Below are 18,606 nucleotides of genomic sequence, written 5' to 3'. Positions count from 1 at the left end.
TTTTTCCTTTCTTAAGCCACAGCATCACCAAGGAAGCACTTGTGTGCTCAATGGGAAATGGTTCTGAGGTATTTCTGGTGCTGGAATAGATACTGCCCAGTGGCCAGTCATGCAGCAATACAGGTTTAATTTGGTCCTGGGGACAGTGGAGCCACAAATAGAAATCTGCAGGCTCATCCTAGCCAAGAGCTTCCTAGGACTCTGAGACCTATGCAGCCCGAGTCATCTTTGGGGTGTGGAAAATTTGGGTGATCCTCTGTGGGCTTCCTATTTGGGGAATTTCCACTGTGACAACTGCTTCTGGGCCCCTGCTGAGACCAGGTGCTTGGGGCAGTCAAGAAGCAGAAGGTATAGGAAAAGAGTGGGTGTTCCCAGCTCAATCCAAAAAGACTTGAGGCTCAGATTACATGATAGTAGAGGAGTAGGGGTCACGCGGGTTTCTCGGTGCCTCGCCTCGTCTTCCCTTGCACTGCCTCCCCTGCAGGTTTAGCCTGTCTCTTCCCTAACCCTTCAGGACTGCTCTAGGTATTTTTGAGGCATTTCTGGTGTTGGAAGAGATATTGCACAATAGTCAGTCATGCAGCAATCAAGGTTTAATTTGGTCCCAGGAACAGTTTTTACCACATTGTATCCATTTTTACCAAATTTCTCCTGTATAATGTTAGGTTGGGAAGCCCAAGTACAATTTACTCTGGTGCCCACACCCCCACTCACCTGGGCCTGAGGACACACCCATGGATTTGAATATGTTTACCTACCACTAGACATCTGTCATTTGTGTTCTTTACAAAATATGTCTGGAAATAAAGACCTGGAAAATTCCACTAGGAAAATCAAAGCAGGGTTCATGAATGTGCTTGCTAATCACCTGACAGTCAATTTTGTTAAACTACAAACTAACTCAGCAAAGCACTTTGTACCAAAGCACGCTCAGCACTCCTCATAATCATATCACTTCCCATTTAAACTGTTCCCAAGTCAAAAGTACAGCATTTATTTGATGAGTTAATCAAAACTCAAGTGGAAGAGATTTTGACAATGTCACCATGTTCAGTGTTTATACCTGCCCTGAATGCTTGCTCACAAGAGAGACGGACAGATTTCCTAATATTTTTTGTAACTTACTTTGTCGTTGCCCCAAATAACTTGCGATCATACCTTACTAGGTAGACAGACAACTAGGTAGAAGCCATCTCCCTACACGTCTATCTAGATTGAGGGGAAAAACACTAGTTGAGCGATGCATGAAATTAACTAGTTTACAAAAAGGCTTATTTTTAGGAAAGTTGGGGTTATTCAGAAATGGCACAGGATTGGGCGTTACAAGATCTGGGAGACTAAAGCTATTGTCTCGGTCTGACACTTGGCCTCATGCAGATAACTTCTCACCTAGGTCCTCAGCATCTTCTGTACAATGAGCAGCTTGAATGATCCTAAAGTCTTTATTCTGTCTAAATATTCTCTAACACCGAGTTTATGAGTTCTTCTGGCCTATGGCCAGATTTTGGGCACAGACAATCCTCCACAGAGGTCAGACAAAGGTCACAAATTCTGAGACAGCAATAGCTGATTTGGGCATGACCAGCAAGCCTTTCAAAAACCAGGAGTCCTCAAATTAAGCTAGTTTTATAACTCTCTTATTAAATTTAAATATGATTTCCTGTCCTTTCTACTTTCCTATGTTTCTCCACCACCTCTCCCTACCAAAAAAACAAAAAGAAAGACAAGAACAGAACAAAAAAGTCTCGTGTTTTCTTCCTCCTTAGTTCTTGGAAAATGGCATGTAATCACTTCCTCTTCTTTCTTGGCTGCTTCATGTCACCTGTGCAAACAAGAACAGAGACTTCAGACCTCAGGGTTTCCCTAACAGGTGTTCTTATACAGGTGGACATTCACCCTCACTTGGGGCAGTGGAAAGTCGAGAACACTTTTCCCAAGGCAGGAAGATGTACTTTAAGGACAGCAGAGTGCCACCACCATTATCACCAGGGCAAGAAGCCACTCTGTGGTCTCCCCTTGGTGCTCGGCTCATGGTGGCCCGTCTGCCGGTGGTGCCATTGGTCTTCATGTGGCTCTGCATGTCTAATATAAACCACCAATTGCTGTTGATTTTGGCCACATGTTTGCAGGCAGCGCACAATCCATCAACAAACTGAGACTTTGCATATGGAGACAAAGAGACCACATCAAATTAGAGAGGAAATAGAAGAGTGAATATTCACGTAATTAGAGGTCATTCCATGACCTCTCACCACATCAACTTATCAGCCTGGGTGGAAAAGTACTAGCATATTGATTAGTTTTTAGTAAGCTCTTTAAAAGATCTTTATTTGACTGAAATTATATCATCAGATTTCTAGAATGACTTCCATCCCGTCAACAACTTGTTATCCCATATTTAATGATCATAAATCTTTGCATGAGCTTTGAAATTTCTAAAATTCATTAATGCATTGTCCTATCTATTGGCAAATGCTATCAATCCCACTTTGAAAACTTTTGTCAACTCAGCATCTTCTTGATCATTCTGGCAGTTAGAGTTCTGTTAGTCCTGGCTCAGTATTTCCGCGGCAATCTCCTTCTCCTAATTTCAGGCTTCACCTTTTAAACCCTGACCCCCCAAATGCACACACACACTTAAATTATATCCTTAACAGTAAACATTAAATATTTTCCTAATTTTATTTTGCTTGCTCTCCCCTTCTCAGAGGCTTTAGTGACTGATAACTTGAAGTCCTGCTTGTGGCACCTCATCACACTGATTTTCTAGGAAAGACAGATCCTCACAGCCCTCATGGCCGTCCCCATAGTCATGTCTCTCAATATTTTTAAGAACAGTCCTGTCCCTTGTTCTTCTAAACCTCACCCGTTCAGACTACCACCCGTCACTCTAGCAAAGCCTTACTAATGTATCCAGCTTTACAGGCTTCAGGTTCTTTTCATTTATGCTTTCACTTATTTTTTGCTTTTGATGTGAATTTTCTCCTCCCCAGTTAGGTTTTCTTTACATTAGGCCTGTAAGTACAAACACAGTACCTTCTGTGAAGTATGTACTTTGGGTTTTTAATGAATTATTTTTTGACTAAGTCACACGTGAATTCCCTCATGTTCAAGAGCTTGGTCAATATAAACTTCTCAAATGTCTTCCCCTTGTAGTCATTCTGCGGGCTCTGAAAACTTCCTTTTTGCATGTTGTTTACCAACCCCAGTGCTTTGAATCAAATTGTCATCATAACCTCACTCTTTTGACCCCAGGTGCCAAGGATTAGAGACTCCGTCTCCGTATAAGAAACAGGGCAGAAGGTGCAGGCTTAGAGAGAAACAGCAGAAGCAGGAGTGGCAGTAGCAGCAGGAAGTCCCTTTGGATGAGGAGAACAGGGGGCTCATTCCACTGGGTCAGAGCCGCCCATATTGAACACCAAGCAGCTAGATGGAACACCACATGGTCACCAAAATGCTAGAGAAGGCGCTGTCCTCAAATGTGTCTCTGTGAGGAACTCTAGCAGTCATTGCATTCTGTAGAGACTTACATGGTGTGCATATAATTTTTTAGAAATGGTATTTGCCTTTCTGTTTCTAGCAGGTGGGGGTGGGGCCTTAGTCTTACATTCCGGGGCTCAGCAGTCTCTAGGCTTCTCTGAGTCCTCAGAATTTCTTTCCTACCACATTTTCATAGTGCATTGTTGGAGATAAGGGAACTGTTGACTTAGTCGTAGATTATATTATTCTACCCAAACAAAGTTCTCAAAATAGATTTCGAAGTCTGATTGGGAAATAATATTATCGCTCTTTTCATTGAAGGGAGTTTTTCCCAGTGGAACCCCTTCTAGTTGGCTGCTAGGGAATTAGGTACAGTCCTGACTTATTTTAGTCCTTTCTTCATCCTCTGTTAGATAGTACCAAGGAGTAGAGATATTTCAGGCCAAACATTTAATGTTCGTCTTGTGCAAGATCCAAACATTTTCTGCTGGCATGGTAAAGGAACTATTCTTGTAATCAATATCACTATGGATACTATATGTGATTATACCCCTTATTATTCCAATAGTCAGAACACAGGATAAGTAAAAACATATTATTCACAAAGATTTACATCTATGTATCTACAACCACAAAAGCTGCTGCTAGACTTTGAATTAAAAATTGGAAGAACATTTGCCTAGATTTAGCGGGTTGGCTTGGAAAAGGTGAGAAGGCAGATGGTTGGGGAGGGGGCGTGTGGTGTGAGGTGTTAGAGGAATGAGATGTGAGCACTGAGGAACACAATCGCAGTGCAGAAGTAGCAGGAAGGAGATGGCGCTGAGGCCTGGCTGGAGAAACCCTTATGGGGACAGAGGCTGAGGAAGAGGGAGATGTGATAATCCAGAGTGGACTGTCTTTGAGTTTAGGGAGACGAAATTAGGAAAAGAAACGCAGAAATGCTTTAGAAATACACGTGGCGTTATCTCATGATAAGATTCTTTTCGTATGAAATGATCGGGGACAACATGCAAGGCAGCTCGTATAACAAATTTCTTGCTGGATAAAACCAAGGCGATAGACTAGATGGCCTCTGAGCTGCGTTTACCAATAAAATCTCCTTTTCAAAAATTCTGCTCTAGAGCAACTAATATGAAAGGAAGGCTGGCCAGACAGGAAGTATCAGCTTATAAACTGTCATTTGGTGGAAAAGGATCTATGGTCTCAGGCCCCAGTACATATCCCTCAGGAATGTACTGAGAGAGGTCATGGGCCATCAGCTGACTGACTGCCTCTCTTGCCATAGCTACTAGTACATATAAGAGGCCCTCCATTTTGGCCTGGAGACAAGTCGCCTCATTCTGTGCCTGATATAGCTTGTGGATTGGCTTTGTCCTTGTGACGGACTTGTATCCTGCGGTCCGCATCCTTGTGTCTCATCAAGAAAATAGAAACAAAATTAAGTATTAAGTGACAGAGAAGGCAACCTATATTGAGACCCTCTCCCCCCAGCCCCCCCCCCCCCAACGATGGCCTCTTTCTCCCAGTCAGGGTGGAAAGAGTCTGTCTGGGTATCCCCAGGTCCTCAGGCATGGTGGACCAAGCTTGCAATGATCTGCAGAGACAGCTTCCTCCTGTCTGCTTCCATCATTGTTGGAAATCAGTGTTCTACTTAACTCTGCCCCAAAAGTAGACATTGAATCTTTGCTGGTGGGTATCTATCTGATCCCAATAAATGAGTCAGTTTTCTGTCCCATGACACACAAAAGCTATTATAGGGCAGGGAGTGAGATGGTGACAGGTCATGCAGGGTGGCCCTCTGGAACCACTTGAGAGCTTTTTGAACATCTTCTTAAAGGCCAGCAAGACCTTCCTGAGGGTCTGACAGCATCTGTCCCCTTAGTACACAGCTCCCTACATCTACGTGCCCCTGAAGAATGTCACATATTTTCCAAGTTGACAATTGATTCCTGGTACCATTCCTTATTACATTACTGCCCTTGTCACTCTCCTCCGCACTTTAACCCACTGACATAACACATGCAGAGATAGCAAATGAGTAGATATTCAGCAACTGTGGCCATCACTACCGGCACCCTTCTCAGCCCAGCAGCTGACTTGGGAGAACACCACATTGGATTAGGATGCTTGTAGACACAATTTCTAAGCTGAGAGGAGTCCAGCAGCATCTGTTTCTCTGGGGCACAGTAGGAGAACAGAATCCCAAGCTACACTCCAGATCTACTGAATGAGAGAATCTGCATTTTAACAAGATCCTTATTTTAAGAAGATTTGCAGGAAAATACAAATCTGAGAGGCACTGCTGTGACAGTGGCTCTTGACAGTGACTGCAAATTAAAATAACTAGGAAGCTTTTTAAAATACCCATGTCAAGTCCCCATTTCCAGAGATGGATTTAATAGATCTGGGGTGGACCTGGGAATTAGTATTTGTAAAATTTACCCAGTGATTTTATAATGTCCAGTCAAGGTCAAGAACTACTGCCAGAGAGACACCTGCATATCACATGAGTCTTGACTGATAATTCTTGACCACTTGGTACTTGGCTGGTGACTCCCAACAGACCACACTGTGTCTCAGGATTTCAGATGCAGAGATTCAAATTAATTCTAGCCTCAGTTAGCTTGACCTCCTATTTCACTCTATAAGTTCTTCAGGAACTGCACAATCTCTGTCAATTTGCATTTGGTTAGGTGGTTGTTACTTTTAATTGCCTTAGCTGAGGAAATTGGTAATTTATGCATAAAATCAAAGGGGAGGATTGGAATACCCACATACAAAAGAAGGTTGCTGATTTTTGCTGGAGAAAAATGAGATTAACAGCAATAGTGACTACCCCTATATTCCAGGCCCTGTTCTTGGCCCTTGACACTTCCCAAGTCATTTATTGTTCTCCAGGATTCCAGGAGGTGGGTACTAATATTGTCTCCATGATACACAAGAGAAAACTAAAACAGAAAGACACTGAGTTCCTTGCCCGGTGTCACAGGTCTATAAGAAGTAAGAACAAGGTAGGAACCCAGAAAGTCTGGCACAGAACTTTTCTTCTAACCACTGCTTCCCATGGCATCACCAGTGCACTCCTTTAAATTTCTGTTCTGATCCAAGGAAGCTCAGGCTGAACAAGGAGGTGAGAAAATAGGGTTAGCCCTGGATTTGGACAGAGTTGGTAGCTACTTACATGTTCCCCTGGATCCAGAACAGAAGGTTTGGAGAGGAACTCAGAGATAGAGGAATCATACAATTGATTGTCCAAGACTAAGTGATGCTAAATGATATGCACACTGGCACAGCAGGCATTAAACCAGAACCAAACTGAGATGTGCCATTGCCCTACTTAGAGGTCATCTTATCACTGGAGGTCAATGGATTTGACACAGGTTACACAGTTGGTTTTTGGACAGGTGAGGTACATACCCTAGTTTTCTTGATTTCTATTCCAGCGCTCTTCCCACTATCTTGTTCTTCTTGCCCTAACAATGTATTTTTTTTTTCAACAGCTCTCCAACCAGCATACCATACATCACCCTTCTATGCTCCTTAAACTCCCTGTCCAGTACTTTAGTCTGCAATCATTAGAGTCATTCCTTGACCACGGTCTCTAGAACATCTTTGCACAAAGTCCCATTTAATCCTAGAGAGAAGAGCCCTTGGATATCGTCTGTCTGCACTGGTTGATCCATTGGTTAAGCTAATGCAAATGCAGAGTTCAAAGATGGAGAAGACAAACTCCTAACACTTAAGAAACTCAGGGTCTAATGTAAAACAAATCTCTGGGCAGTCCAAAATAAGTATCTCAATAATATTAAATATGGTGAAATATTTGTTTTTTAATTCAATGGATGTTTAAAAATCACTGTTTAACAATTTAAAAATTAATCATTATGGAACTCAATACAATTGATTCAAAAAGTTGTTCTCTAAGCTCTGAGTAATCAATTTTTTTCCTCTGCACATCTTATATCTGCCAAATTTTAAATGGATTAGTTTCCTCCTTCCTTTCTATTTTCTTTTTTTTTAAAATATAGATTTGGGGAAGGCATCAAAAATCTTTACCCAGAATTTCAAGGAGCCAAAACTCGTTAGCATTAGATGTCGACACATCTGAAATGTCAACACATTTTTTTTTTCTGAATAGCTTCCTGTGATTTGGAGCCCTGATTTTGAGAATAATTTTCAGTATATCATTTCCAAGTGTTTGCTTTCAAGGAGGATATTACCTTTGAGACTTTCTTAATCAGTTAAATTCCCCAAAAGTAGAAAGCATGTGAAAAAGCCAAATTGCATGCTTATTTCTCCAGGGTCTCAGTCTCCTCTCAGAAATATACACTCTTGTACTGGACCTTCTGGAATTGTTGTGTTTTTGCACACACAGCTTATGTTTTCACACCAGCTCATAGATCGGGTGGAAGATGCCACTTCCGCCATTTCTATTTTGATAGAACAGAATGACATGTGGGCGTGTTATGTGGGAGACTATGTGACTCTTGCCTTCCTTATATACAAAGCAGGGTAGAGTTCCTGCACTTCTCCTTGGGTATGGGGAAAAAATGTGTACTTTGCCACCTGACTTCTTGGTGGTTAATTTTCAAACAAAATAATATTTTGGGGGTGGGAGTGTGGGGGAAACATGAAGGAGAATAAAACCTTTTATTTTAAAATCAACTAAGTTAAGATTAATTCTTCTTATGGAGAAGCAAGTGGTTCCACCCACCTATGATTAGAAAGCTTAGCTTACTGACATATTCACATTGCCCAAGGCCCTGTCCAAATGAGAATTTCAGTCTCAAGTACAGGATGTTATTTTTATCTGGTAAATGTTTGATGAAAAGTGGAGACGCCACCTAATGGGAGAGGGTTGGGAACTCACTTAGGCACTGCTAAGGTAGGAAGACCTAAAAGGATCATTGGGACCCATTTCCTTCAAACAAAACAAAGCAAAGCAAACAAACAGAAGCAAAAAATCTTCACATTTAAACATTTTGTGTCCATCAAGTTCTTACTTAAGGGAGGGAGACCCTGAGTCCATGTTTTCATGCTGGGGGTGTTGACACCTTGCTCTCTGGGTTCTAAGCTCTCTGAACAATATTACTTTTAGCTTTAAAGTTCAATGAGGTGCTGTTTGGCGGAGGAGGGGAGATAATTTGATGGGGACCTTTGAGAAAGTGCAAACTCCCCCAGGCTTTTCCTTTGCACACCTTGATAAAGACCTGTCTGAATCCTTGGACAAAGCCATCAAGCATCACTGCCTTCTGCTTTGGACTAGTTTCTCCTCTATTTCCAGGAGTGGAGAGATAGTAAGAAGTGTTTCTATAAGTAAAAGAGAAAAACACTGACCCCATATCCAGTGGTTAAGCTTCTCTCCAAATAGGTAGATGCTGGCAAGAAAGATGTAGCTGCCAGAGAAGAAGGCTGCCAGACCCACTGGGCTGAGTTCGGCAAACACAGGATACACCCACGTACCGGTCTCAGAGTAGATCCATAGGACCCTGCAGAAAATGACAAGTCACAATGATTAGGACAGTAGGTCAGGGGGAGCTCTTTTCTCCTCAAGATCAATGGATTTTAGAACCCAGGCAAACGAAAGGAATCAATGGGGACATTTGCCAACAGCTAAGGTGTTCCACAACACTACAGAAGTGAGTCTTTTCTGGATAGGCTTTATTCAGTAAGACATCTTATTTCATGGGCTGGGCTATTTTCCCTAATCTATTAAGTTCAATGTTGGTGAAAAAATATGGGAGGATACTGAACATATCATTAGCCAAAGAGTGTGTGGGAGAACATGAATTATTCCTTTCCTGAGAGGTATCACCTGCTGAGACATTGAACCTGCTAAGATGGCGCCCACTGGCTGGCTGTCAGCCAGACAAGTGGGGTTTGCATTTCTGTACTTTAGAGTCAGGTGTATCTTTAATTAGCTCTTCAAATCTGTTGGGATAGGAGGGGCAGAGATTGAGCATTATTGCTGTAACACAGTATGCCTGGGGTTTAATTATTGGTTCTGATTTTACCTCATGGATATAGCCATGGATAGAGTGTGAAGTAGGAATGGATGGAATTACAGGACGCTTAAATCTTTTTCATGTGAGAATAGAATATAAGTAATTTCTGTATAATATAAGGAAAGAAATGCTAGGAGAGGAGCCGCAGTGTCTAAGTGAAACCTAAAAATTCAATTTTCTGGAAACCAACTGCACTGGAAGATGTGCAAGTCTGAAATAATTTTAAAATTAAAAATGGGGAATATGATTTTTCAGCTATAGCTTATAATTGGTTAACAGTACAGACTCTGGAACCAGGTTTCTGTGCTTCAAATCCTAGTTCTGCCACCTATTAGTCATGTTGCCTTCAATAATTTATTCAACCTGTCCATGCCCAGCACTCACATGTAAAGTGGAGGTACAAACATCATGTACTTTATAAGACCATTGTAAGGACTGAAGGAGTTAAACACGTGTAAAATAGAACAGTTCCTGGCACGATGCAATCATTTAATGAGAGTTTAAAAGCTTCTCTCCTCTGAGGATGGCACAGTGGGAATCTTCTCAGCAACCTTTCTTTTGAGGCTGCTCATCTCTTGGAACAATTAGGACAAGTTAGATTATGCTTCATAAACAACATTGAAATTTGGATATCCCAGGTTATCAAAGGAATTTAGATGGAAGAACAAAATTCTGCACTTAACTAAATTTTCATAAACCCAAGTGTGATCTTGGTTGTTTCAAATACTTGTCAAATGCTTGTGGAAGAGACAAGGACTAATCTCAGAGCCAGGACGAGGGTGAGGCAAGGGAGGCAACTATGGTATGAAATATGAGGCCATCCCTGTGAATCAAAGGACACAATCAACAGAGTGAAAACACAATCTATGGAACAGAAAAAATATTGGCAAATCACATATCTAATAAGGGATTAATATCCAGAATATATAAAGAACTTCTACAACTTAACAAACAATCCAATTAAAAATGGACAAAAGACTTGAATAGACATTTGTCCAAAGATACATAAATGGCCAACAAACACATGAAAAGATACTTAATATCACTAATAATTAGGGAAATGCAAATCAAAACTATAATGAAATACCACTTAACACCCATTAAGAGGGTTACTATAAAAAAAACAGGAACTATCAAGTGTTGGAGAGAATTAGGAGAAATTGGAACACTTATGTACTATTGATAGGTGTGTAAAATGGTGTAAATTCTGTGGAAAACAGTACGGCAGTTACTCAAAAAATTAAACATTGAATTACCACATGATCCAGCAATTCTACTTCTGGGTATATACCCAAAAGAATTGAAAGCAAGAACTCAAAGAGACATTTGTACACCTATGTTCATAGCAGTATTATTCACAATAGTTAACACATGGAAGCAACCCAAGTGTCCATCTATAGATGAACAGATAAATAAAATGTGGTATATACACACAATGAATATTATTTGGCCTTGAAAGGGAAGGAGATTCTGACACATGCTACAACATGAATGAACCTTGAGGGTATTATGTTAAAATGAAATAAGCCAGTTACAGAAGGGCAAATATTGTATGATTCTGCTTATACGAGATACCAAGAATCATCAAATTCATAGACACACAAAGTGGAATGGTGGTTGCCAAGGGCTGAGCGGAATGGGGGAATGGGGAGTTACTGTTTAATGGGGACAGAATTTCAGTTGGGGAAGATGAAAAAGTTCTGGAGGTGGATGGTGGCGATCGCTGCACACAATGTGAATGTACTTAATGCCACTGAACTGTATACATTAAAATGGTAAACTTCATGTGTATCTTATGACAATAAAAAAAATTTCAGGCATCACTTTTAGGGTTGTGTGAGTGTAGGGTTGGCCCTTGCTTCCTAATCCCAGCCCTGTTAGTGTCACTCTGTCCCTAACTTGTCTAGATGCTCCTCTCATGTAATCAGAACTCCACTAGATTGAAAACAAATATTATTATTTGCAGTAGTGGAATTCTGTTAATGTGCATTCCACGGGCATGTGCATTTTAGAAGGATATCCACAGTACTTCTTTCCTGCATGGCTGCTTCTCATGACAGGCCAGAGAAAGTATAAGGGACAGAAGTAGCTAGGCCTCGCAGTTTGGGGTCAATGAGGAGATTTGAAGACATTCTAAATGAGTTGCATTAATTAATTCACTTTGTTTACTTTATGTATTTGAAATTAGGGCTTTTTAGTTCCCGTGCACATTAGTATATGATGGTCAACAGATAAGGACATTCTCCTAGCGGCCTAGGAAGTTTCTGTTTATTCATTTTTGTTTCTTTCACATAAGGTTCTGGCAAGGAAAGTTCTGGAAATAAGATAATGAAGTCTGCTTTCACAGAGAAAGCACAACAAAAGTTATAGGTGTGTTCACTGACAGTGAAAAAAGTAATGAAAATACAAATAGAGCATCAGGCAAGACCGCAATTATTTAAAGAAGGGCAGTCAGCAGAGAGGCCTGAGAGACGGGATAGTCACACTCAGTTGGTATCACTTCTTTAGGGCTGCCTGAATATATGTTAAAAGGAGAGAGAGAGAAGGAGAAAGAGAGGAGCGGGGAGAGAAGAGGAGGAGGGGGAGAATAAAAAGGAGGAGGGCATGAAAGAGGGATGGAGGGAGGGAGAGAAGGAAGGAAAGGAGGGAAGGAAGGAAGAAAGGAGGAAGGGAGGGAAGGAGGAAGGGGGGAAGGAAAGAAGGAAGGAAGGAAGGAAGGAAGGAAGGAAGGAAGGAAGGAAGGAAGGAAGGTAGGAAAGAGAAGGACTGACTTAGCAAATCCAAAAGTAAATTCATCACTGCCCTCCGTCTCAGTCAGTCTCAGCTTTTCCCTAGCCCCCAGGTAAGGTTCATAAACTCATATCTAAATGTTTCTCCAGGACACTCATTTCATCATCTCAGTCCTGGCTCCTTCATCTCACCTGGGTTTCTGTAATTGCCTACTCACTAGCTGTCCTGCTCCCTTCAATCCACTTTCCATGCCATAGACCACCAGTCATCCAATAATCTTTTCAAAAGAGAAATCTGTTTATGGTGCTCCCCTTCTTCCAGTGAATCCCTGTTACTTTAGAAAAATACCCAAGCTGCCTCACCCGGCCTCCCTGGCCTTGCCCTGCCCGGCCGTCCACCCTCAGATCTGCAGTCCACAGTATTGGACCCGCATCTGTGTCTTGATGAACCAAGCTCTGCAGCTTCTGGGCCTTCCCCACAGAGCTGTGTCTGCTTGGACCACCTCTGACCTTTTCACCTCCTGGGACACACTTCTACTTGCTCTCTGCCTGGCTGAATCATACTCTTGCTTCAAGTCCCAGCGTAAAAGTCAGTGTCTCCAAAAAAAGATTTCCTGAACATCCTCTCACCCCCATTCGGTTAGGTTCTTATGCATGTGCTTCCCGCACCATGAACTTACCCATGTTGCCTATTTGACTCACTTTCTCACTAGCTTGGCAGCTCTACAAGGACAGGGATCATATCTATCACGCGTATCAGTTTCCTAAATGCCAGAACACAGCAAGTTCTTTATATTTTTAAATGAATGGCTGTTTGGGTGGCTCTACTAGCACCTATGGTTCCCTTTAAGTGCTGTTCCCTGCAGCTGCAGACAGACAGCTCTCAGCTGCCCGAACCAACAAGAACACTGCAGCCTCTGGAAACTGGGAAATGTACCGAGTAGCCTCCCAAATTTTAGTTAGCCGGATGTTCACTGTATGACTGCTTTGAAGAGGTCAGTGAGTCTGACCCTCAGGGGAGAGGTCAATAATACGTGTCCTTTTGGAGCTGTCTGCCATGTGAATCTGTGAGTCAGGGCAGGCAGGCACAAACTGGTAGCCAAAAATTAATCTTATAGTCTCCTCTCCTAAATCTTGTAGCTTATCATGAAATCCATAGCTTATCAGTAGGGAAATAGTGGAAGTCTGTGGCTTAGAGATTAGTAGCAAGCGAGGGGGTTTGTGGGCTGTAAGCATAATTCTTAAAGCATTAACCCTTAGGTCATGTCTTTCTAGCCCAGTGGAATACATAGAAAAAAGGCTCCTCTGGTCCCATGTTTCATGCCAACTCCATACATAAACATGTGAGACGGTCAGCGTTTCGTTTAATGCCAGAAGGCAAGCACACCCTGCATTTACATTTGCAAATGAATTCAAGTTAGCAGAAGACTTCCTACAACGAAAATGTCCCTGACAATGTGTAACCTGGTGACTGATTCCTTAGCAGCCTGTGACTGCCCTTTGCAACCTATCTCCTGATCACACCTCAGTTCACCTACTTTCCCAGGCTCCCTACTCCTCCCATACAAAATGCTGCTAATGAAATATGAATAATGACATATTAAAAACAACCTCTAGCTTTAACAGCTAGAAAAATAAAATCTGAGTTTTAGCATTACGTTGTGAATTTCTACCATTGTCTTACAATGTAAATTCCTATCATGATTTACTTTACTTTCAAATAAATTTTAGGTCAAGCAAAAATAGACAGATAATAGATAGAGATAGACAGATAGATAGATAGATGATAGATAGATAGATAGATAGATAGATAGATAGATGATAGATAGATAGATAGATGATAGATAGATAGATAGATAGATAGATGATAGATGATAGATAGATAGATAGATAGATAGATAGATAGATAGATGATAGATAAATAGAATGAATAGAAACTGTGAAACTAAAGTGCTAGATACATAATTTACCTGAATGTTGAAAGTGTTGGCAGTAATGAGAGTTGGAGTGGCAATCTCTTCATGGCCTTTAAAACCACTGCCCACCCCTCCCTGGAATGCCTTCTTCTGGCATGAAGCTTCCTCTTCCCTTCAGGGACCATGAGTTTCTTGTACATTCCTGGTTTTCTACCATCTCATCATTCTTTGCTGCTTTGTTGCCCCTACCCATGCTGTCCCTTAGAGGGCGTTTCCCTAGCACTCACTTTCCTCTCCTCTCCTCGCCCCTCCTCGCCCCTCCTCTCCCCTCCGCTCCTCTCTCTCTCTCTCTCTCTCTCTCTCTCTCTCTCTCTCTCTCTCTCTCTTTCTCTCTCTCTCTCGCTCGCTCTCTCTCTCGCTCTCCCTCCCCCCAACAATCTTATCCCACCACCAGAAGGTTTCAACTCCCTGGATCTCCGCAGCCCAACCTCTCCTGAGAAGGCCAGGTCTAATTCTCCAGGCCTCTCCTGGAAGTTCCTCTAGGCAAGTGTTTCTCTTCCTTGGGTACTGATTAAAATGGCCTTGGGGGCTTTAAAACTTCTGATGCCTGGGACATATCCTGAACCAATTAAATCAGAATTTTTTGGAATGAGACCCAGATATAACATTTTTAAACTGAGGTTTTTTTCTTATACCCCACACTATTTCTTTCCTAACTTCTCTACATTAATGGAATCACTCTCTTCCCAGTCCACCAGCTGAAAATTCTCAGAATTAACCTTGATTTTTCCTTTTCATTTGCCTGCCGCATGCCAGTTAATCCACAGAAGCTATTCTGTTACTTCAACAATGTGTCTCAGGTATGTCCCTTATTTCTGATTGTACAGCTGTACCCCTCTTTGGGCTGCTCTTATTTCTAATTTCTAACAGGTATTTTGGGTGAGCAGGAGCTGAGGTTTAGACAGGAAGGATGTGAAGTGTAGATAACCGTTTCCTCTCCTCGCCCTCCACTTCCACCCTACTTCAGTACGCATGCTGGATGGCCTGGCCCCCAAATGCTGATAAATAAGGGGAGTTGTGTGGCATCTTTATATTTATTTTCATACATTAATTTACATGAGGGCTAAGGATTCCTTCTGTGGAAAATGGTGTTGGGATTTTGATCGCAAAGAAGACTGGAGATTATAAAACTCTGGTGCACCTAGGTGGTCCCAGAAGAAGGTCACGCTTCAGGAAAGGGTAACAGTGGCTCGGGAACAGGATACACACAATGCAAATGCACGATTGGGCGGAGAAGGGTATTACTGACGCGAGGTATGGCAAGATGGCTGATCCTAGAACTCAGCCCAGCCCTCTGGCAGTTTTTAAGGTACTCTGGGGGTATGATATCTATATGTGTAAGAGTGCATATGTAAATGAGTGCATAAATTTAGAGGATTGTTAAACCTGGGGGCCCCGGTGGCTCTGCTGTGCATGTCACCTGAGTGAGCATAGTATAGAAAAAAGGAATTATCTCTCGCCTCATACCAACTGCTACTGAGAAGTGACTTTGTCAATAATCTCCCGCAAAGCTGGGTTATAGCTGCATATCTGTGTGACACTTGCACTTGGAATGCAATACCTTATACACTAGCAGAGATACCTATGGCATCAGCAGATTTCTGATCTACTAAGAGCAAGGTGGGGATACGCTCCAGGCCAGCTGGGGCTGTTTCAGTGGCCGGTAGCACTGTTCTAGCTCCACAACGTAGAGGACTAATGGGCGCTGGCAGTGTTGGCATTATTAGCAGTGGGGGTGTGGGTGAGGGGCAGCATGCTGACCTTAAAAGCGGAGCTGGGTGGAGATGATGGGCCCAGAAAACTAGGTACTGTGGCTCTATAGTCTGGGGCAGAACGATGTTGAGGAGTGTGTACAACATGAGCACTCATTCAATTAGTAGGACTCTTTAGAGATGGAGGTCTTGGAGGACTGGACCCCTGCAGCCAGGTGAAAGGGGCTTGAGCACTCAGACGTGGGAAGACACTGGAACTATGAAATAACAGTGGATGAAGATAAGACATTATGATTACACTAGATGGAAAGAGTACTCTGGCTAACTTTTGTTTACATATTGTTTTATTCTATTTTGTGTCCCATATCTTACCATTTCAATCCGTTTTAAGCACCGAGGTCAACATAGGCTTTTGAAATTCTCTGGCCATGTTACTAATACTTCTCATTCCTACCTCCATAGCATAGAAACCAGCACACAACAGCAACAATCACATCTCCCATTGTCTATACTATGTCTAACCGCCTCTAGCATGACAGCCACAGCCTTAAGAGGGCAGCTCCAGGGTGGTTCCCTATTACTCTGTTTCACTAAGAGATCAGCAAGTGAATTGATGACCATTGTCCAAACGTGGTCCGTGCTCTCTTGGCCTTGGGACTGTGCTGTGTTGTTCACTTCCTCCCGTTTTTTGAAGTTCCAACCCAGCCAGTCCTTCAGGACTCAGATTGAATGCCCACCTTTCTCACACTGCACAGCAAGGCATAACCACTTCCTCCTACGTGTTCCTGTGGCTCCTTGCATTTGTACTGACATTTTATCACTTCCCATCCTGTGTTCTTATAATTTGTATGCATGGCTCATCTCCACTTATTAAGTACAAACTCCCTGCAGGCTGGGGTTGGCTTTATATAACTTTGCTTTTCCCAGCAAGACCAGCCCTGTGTTAGGGGAAATATTTATTCAATAAAAGAATGAATGAGAGCCAGCAGTAGGAACATTTCTATTTTCCTGCTCCTCACCACTGCCTCAGAAAGAGCTAGGTGAGGTGTTTTGGGATGAGAGAAGGGAGGAGTGAGTGAGCTACCATATTTATAGGTGACTAATGCTTTCCAAAGGAAGTGAAAGATTTGCAGTTATTACTACTTTATAAAGCTTTATTTTTCCACTTAAGGGCCAGCCCTCCAATTTCACAATCTGAAGCATAACAGAAATCAAGTGCCACATGTGAGGCAGTCCCCGTGGTCTCGGTAATTATTTTTAGGTTGTTGTGATGTGATTTCGGCAGTGAAATGCTTCCCCAGCTCAGAGTTATTGCCGTTTTTCTGACTCATGTTTGTTTCTCACGCTCTCTCTGGCCCGAGACCCTATTCCTGACCTCATTCCTGCTATAGTGTTTCCCTATTTGACCACCCAAACAGGCACGCCCAACAGCTGACCCACAGCCTCTTCCCTAAAACATCTCCATGGATATCCACAGTTTGTGGAACTTGTTGATAGTCATCTGTGGCCGTGAGGGCCCATGGGCCCCAGAGTGTTGCATGAGGGTGGAGACAGCAGGCAACAAAGAATCTGAGCTCCCCTAATCAGGGAATGAACAGGAGTCCGGAAGCTTCAATCAGTGGTGAGGCATAAAATGCCCACATGCAAGTGTATTTGATTTATTCTCGGAATAATGGGGCCTCATAGACCAAATGCTGATTTACAGCTTCATTAATGATAAGGAGGCCCCAATCCCAGCTCCCCAATGGGGTCCACCCAGTCATAGTTCTGCTGGTGACAGGTCTCCATCTTTTCCTTCCACTTGCTCCATTACCTCACTTTGACATCCAATCTAAGCACAGTGCTGGAAAGCTTTTAGACTCTAGAGACAGTGCTAAGTTTTCTTCACATACTCAACTCCTCCAGTACTTAGCAGAGCATGTTTTGCATGTACTGAGAACTGAACAAATACCTGGCCATATGAATACAGTTGAAAGATAACTGGATTTGGAAATAGAGCTGTGCGTAAGTCCCCGCTTTGATTTTCCCTGGCCATATGACCTTGGGACTATCATTTAACCCACTGACAGCGCTGGTCTCCAATGCTAGATGATCTCTAAGTCTCCTTCTACCACTCACCTTCTCTAATTCTATTTGCAGATTGATTGATAATGTCACACATTGGCTAACGTCAACTGTCCTGAGTTACCACAAATGCCACCAACTGGTCTCCCTATCTTGTTCCTTTTTAATTTCCACACTTCAGCCAAAAATCAGCTTTCTAATCATCTTTCTCACATAAACCACATCACTTTACTCCTCTGCTTAAAACTTTTCCACAGGAAATCCCTCAGTTTAAAAGTCCAAACTCATTGATGTGAATTCATGAGCTAGCTTTTCCCTGGCCTCCAATTCAGCCACAGCCGCAGCTCCTCCAGCCTTTCACAGATGCTGTTTCCCCTGCCTGAAGGTTTTTCCCATGTCTCTTTTGACTTATTCCTATTCATTCTTTGGGTCTCAGTTTCAACATCACTTTCCTTAGGAAGCCAGCCCTCAGCATCCTACGGCACCCTGTGTTTACCCCATTAGAGTCTTACCATCCTGTCTTCCCACTGTGTGTATACTTTCCTCTCTCCCATTCAGTCCCAGAAGGCAGCATGGTGTCTTGTACATTGCAGTATCATTGGTATCTTAGCACTGGCGAATAATTAAAAAGACAGATAAT

The 18,606-nt window shown here is 42.5% G+C and overlaps 1 protein-coding gene across 1 annotated transcript in view; it reads right to left on the bottom strand.

The window, feature by feature from the left end:
* Positions 1–578: 578 nt before the first annotated feature.
* ADTRP (androgen dependent TFPI regulating protein) overlaps positions 579–18,606 on the bottom strand; it is a 59,828-nt gene continuing 41,800 nt past the window's right edge. The window contains exons 5-6 of the mRNA XM_019743014.3: positions 8,818–8,969; positions 579–1,822 (exon numbers count right to left, since the gene is read on the bottom strand). Of these exons, the coding sequence (XP_019598573.3) occupies positions 1,788–1,822; positions 8,818–8,969 (187 nt within the window). The 3' untranslated portion in view covers positions 579–1,787. The remainder of the gene's footprint in view (positions 1,823–8,817; positions 8,970–18,606) is intronic.

The sequence above is a fragment of the Rhinolophus sinicus genome, chromosome 14, assembly GCF_057876585.1.
Source record: "Rhinolophus sinicus isolate RSI-liver-muscle chromosome 14, RSI-T2T, whole genome shotgun sequence".
In the NCBI taxonomy this organism is placed as follows: Eukaryota; Metazoa; Chordata; class Mammalia; order Chiroptera; family Rhinolophidae; genus Rhinolophus; species Rhinolophus sinicus.
Note: the sequence above shows the minus strand (reverse complement) of the source record. Positions and strands in the feature narration are given on the sequence as shown.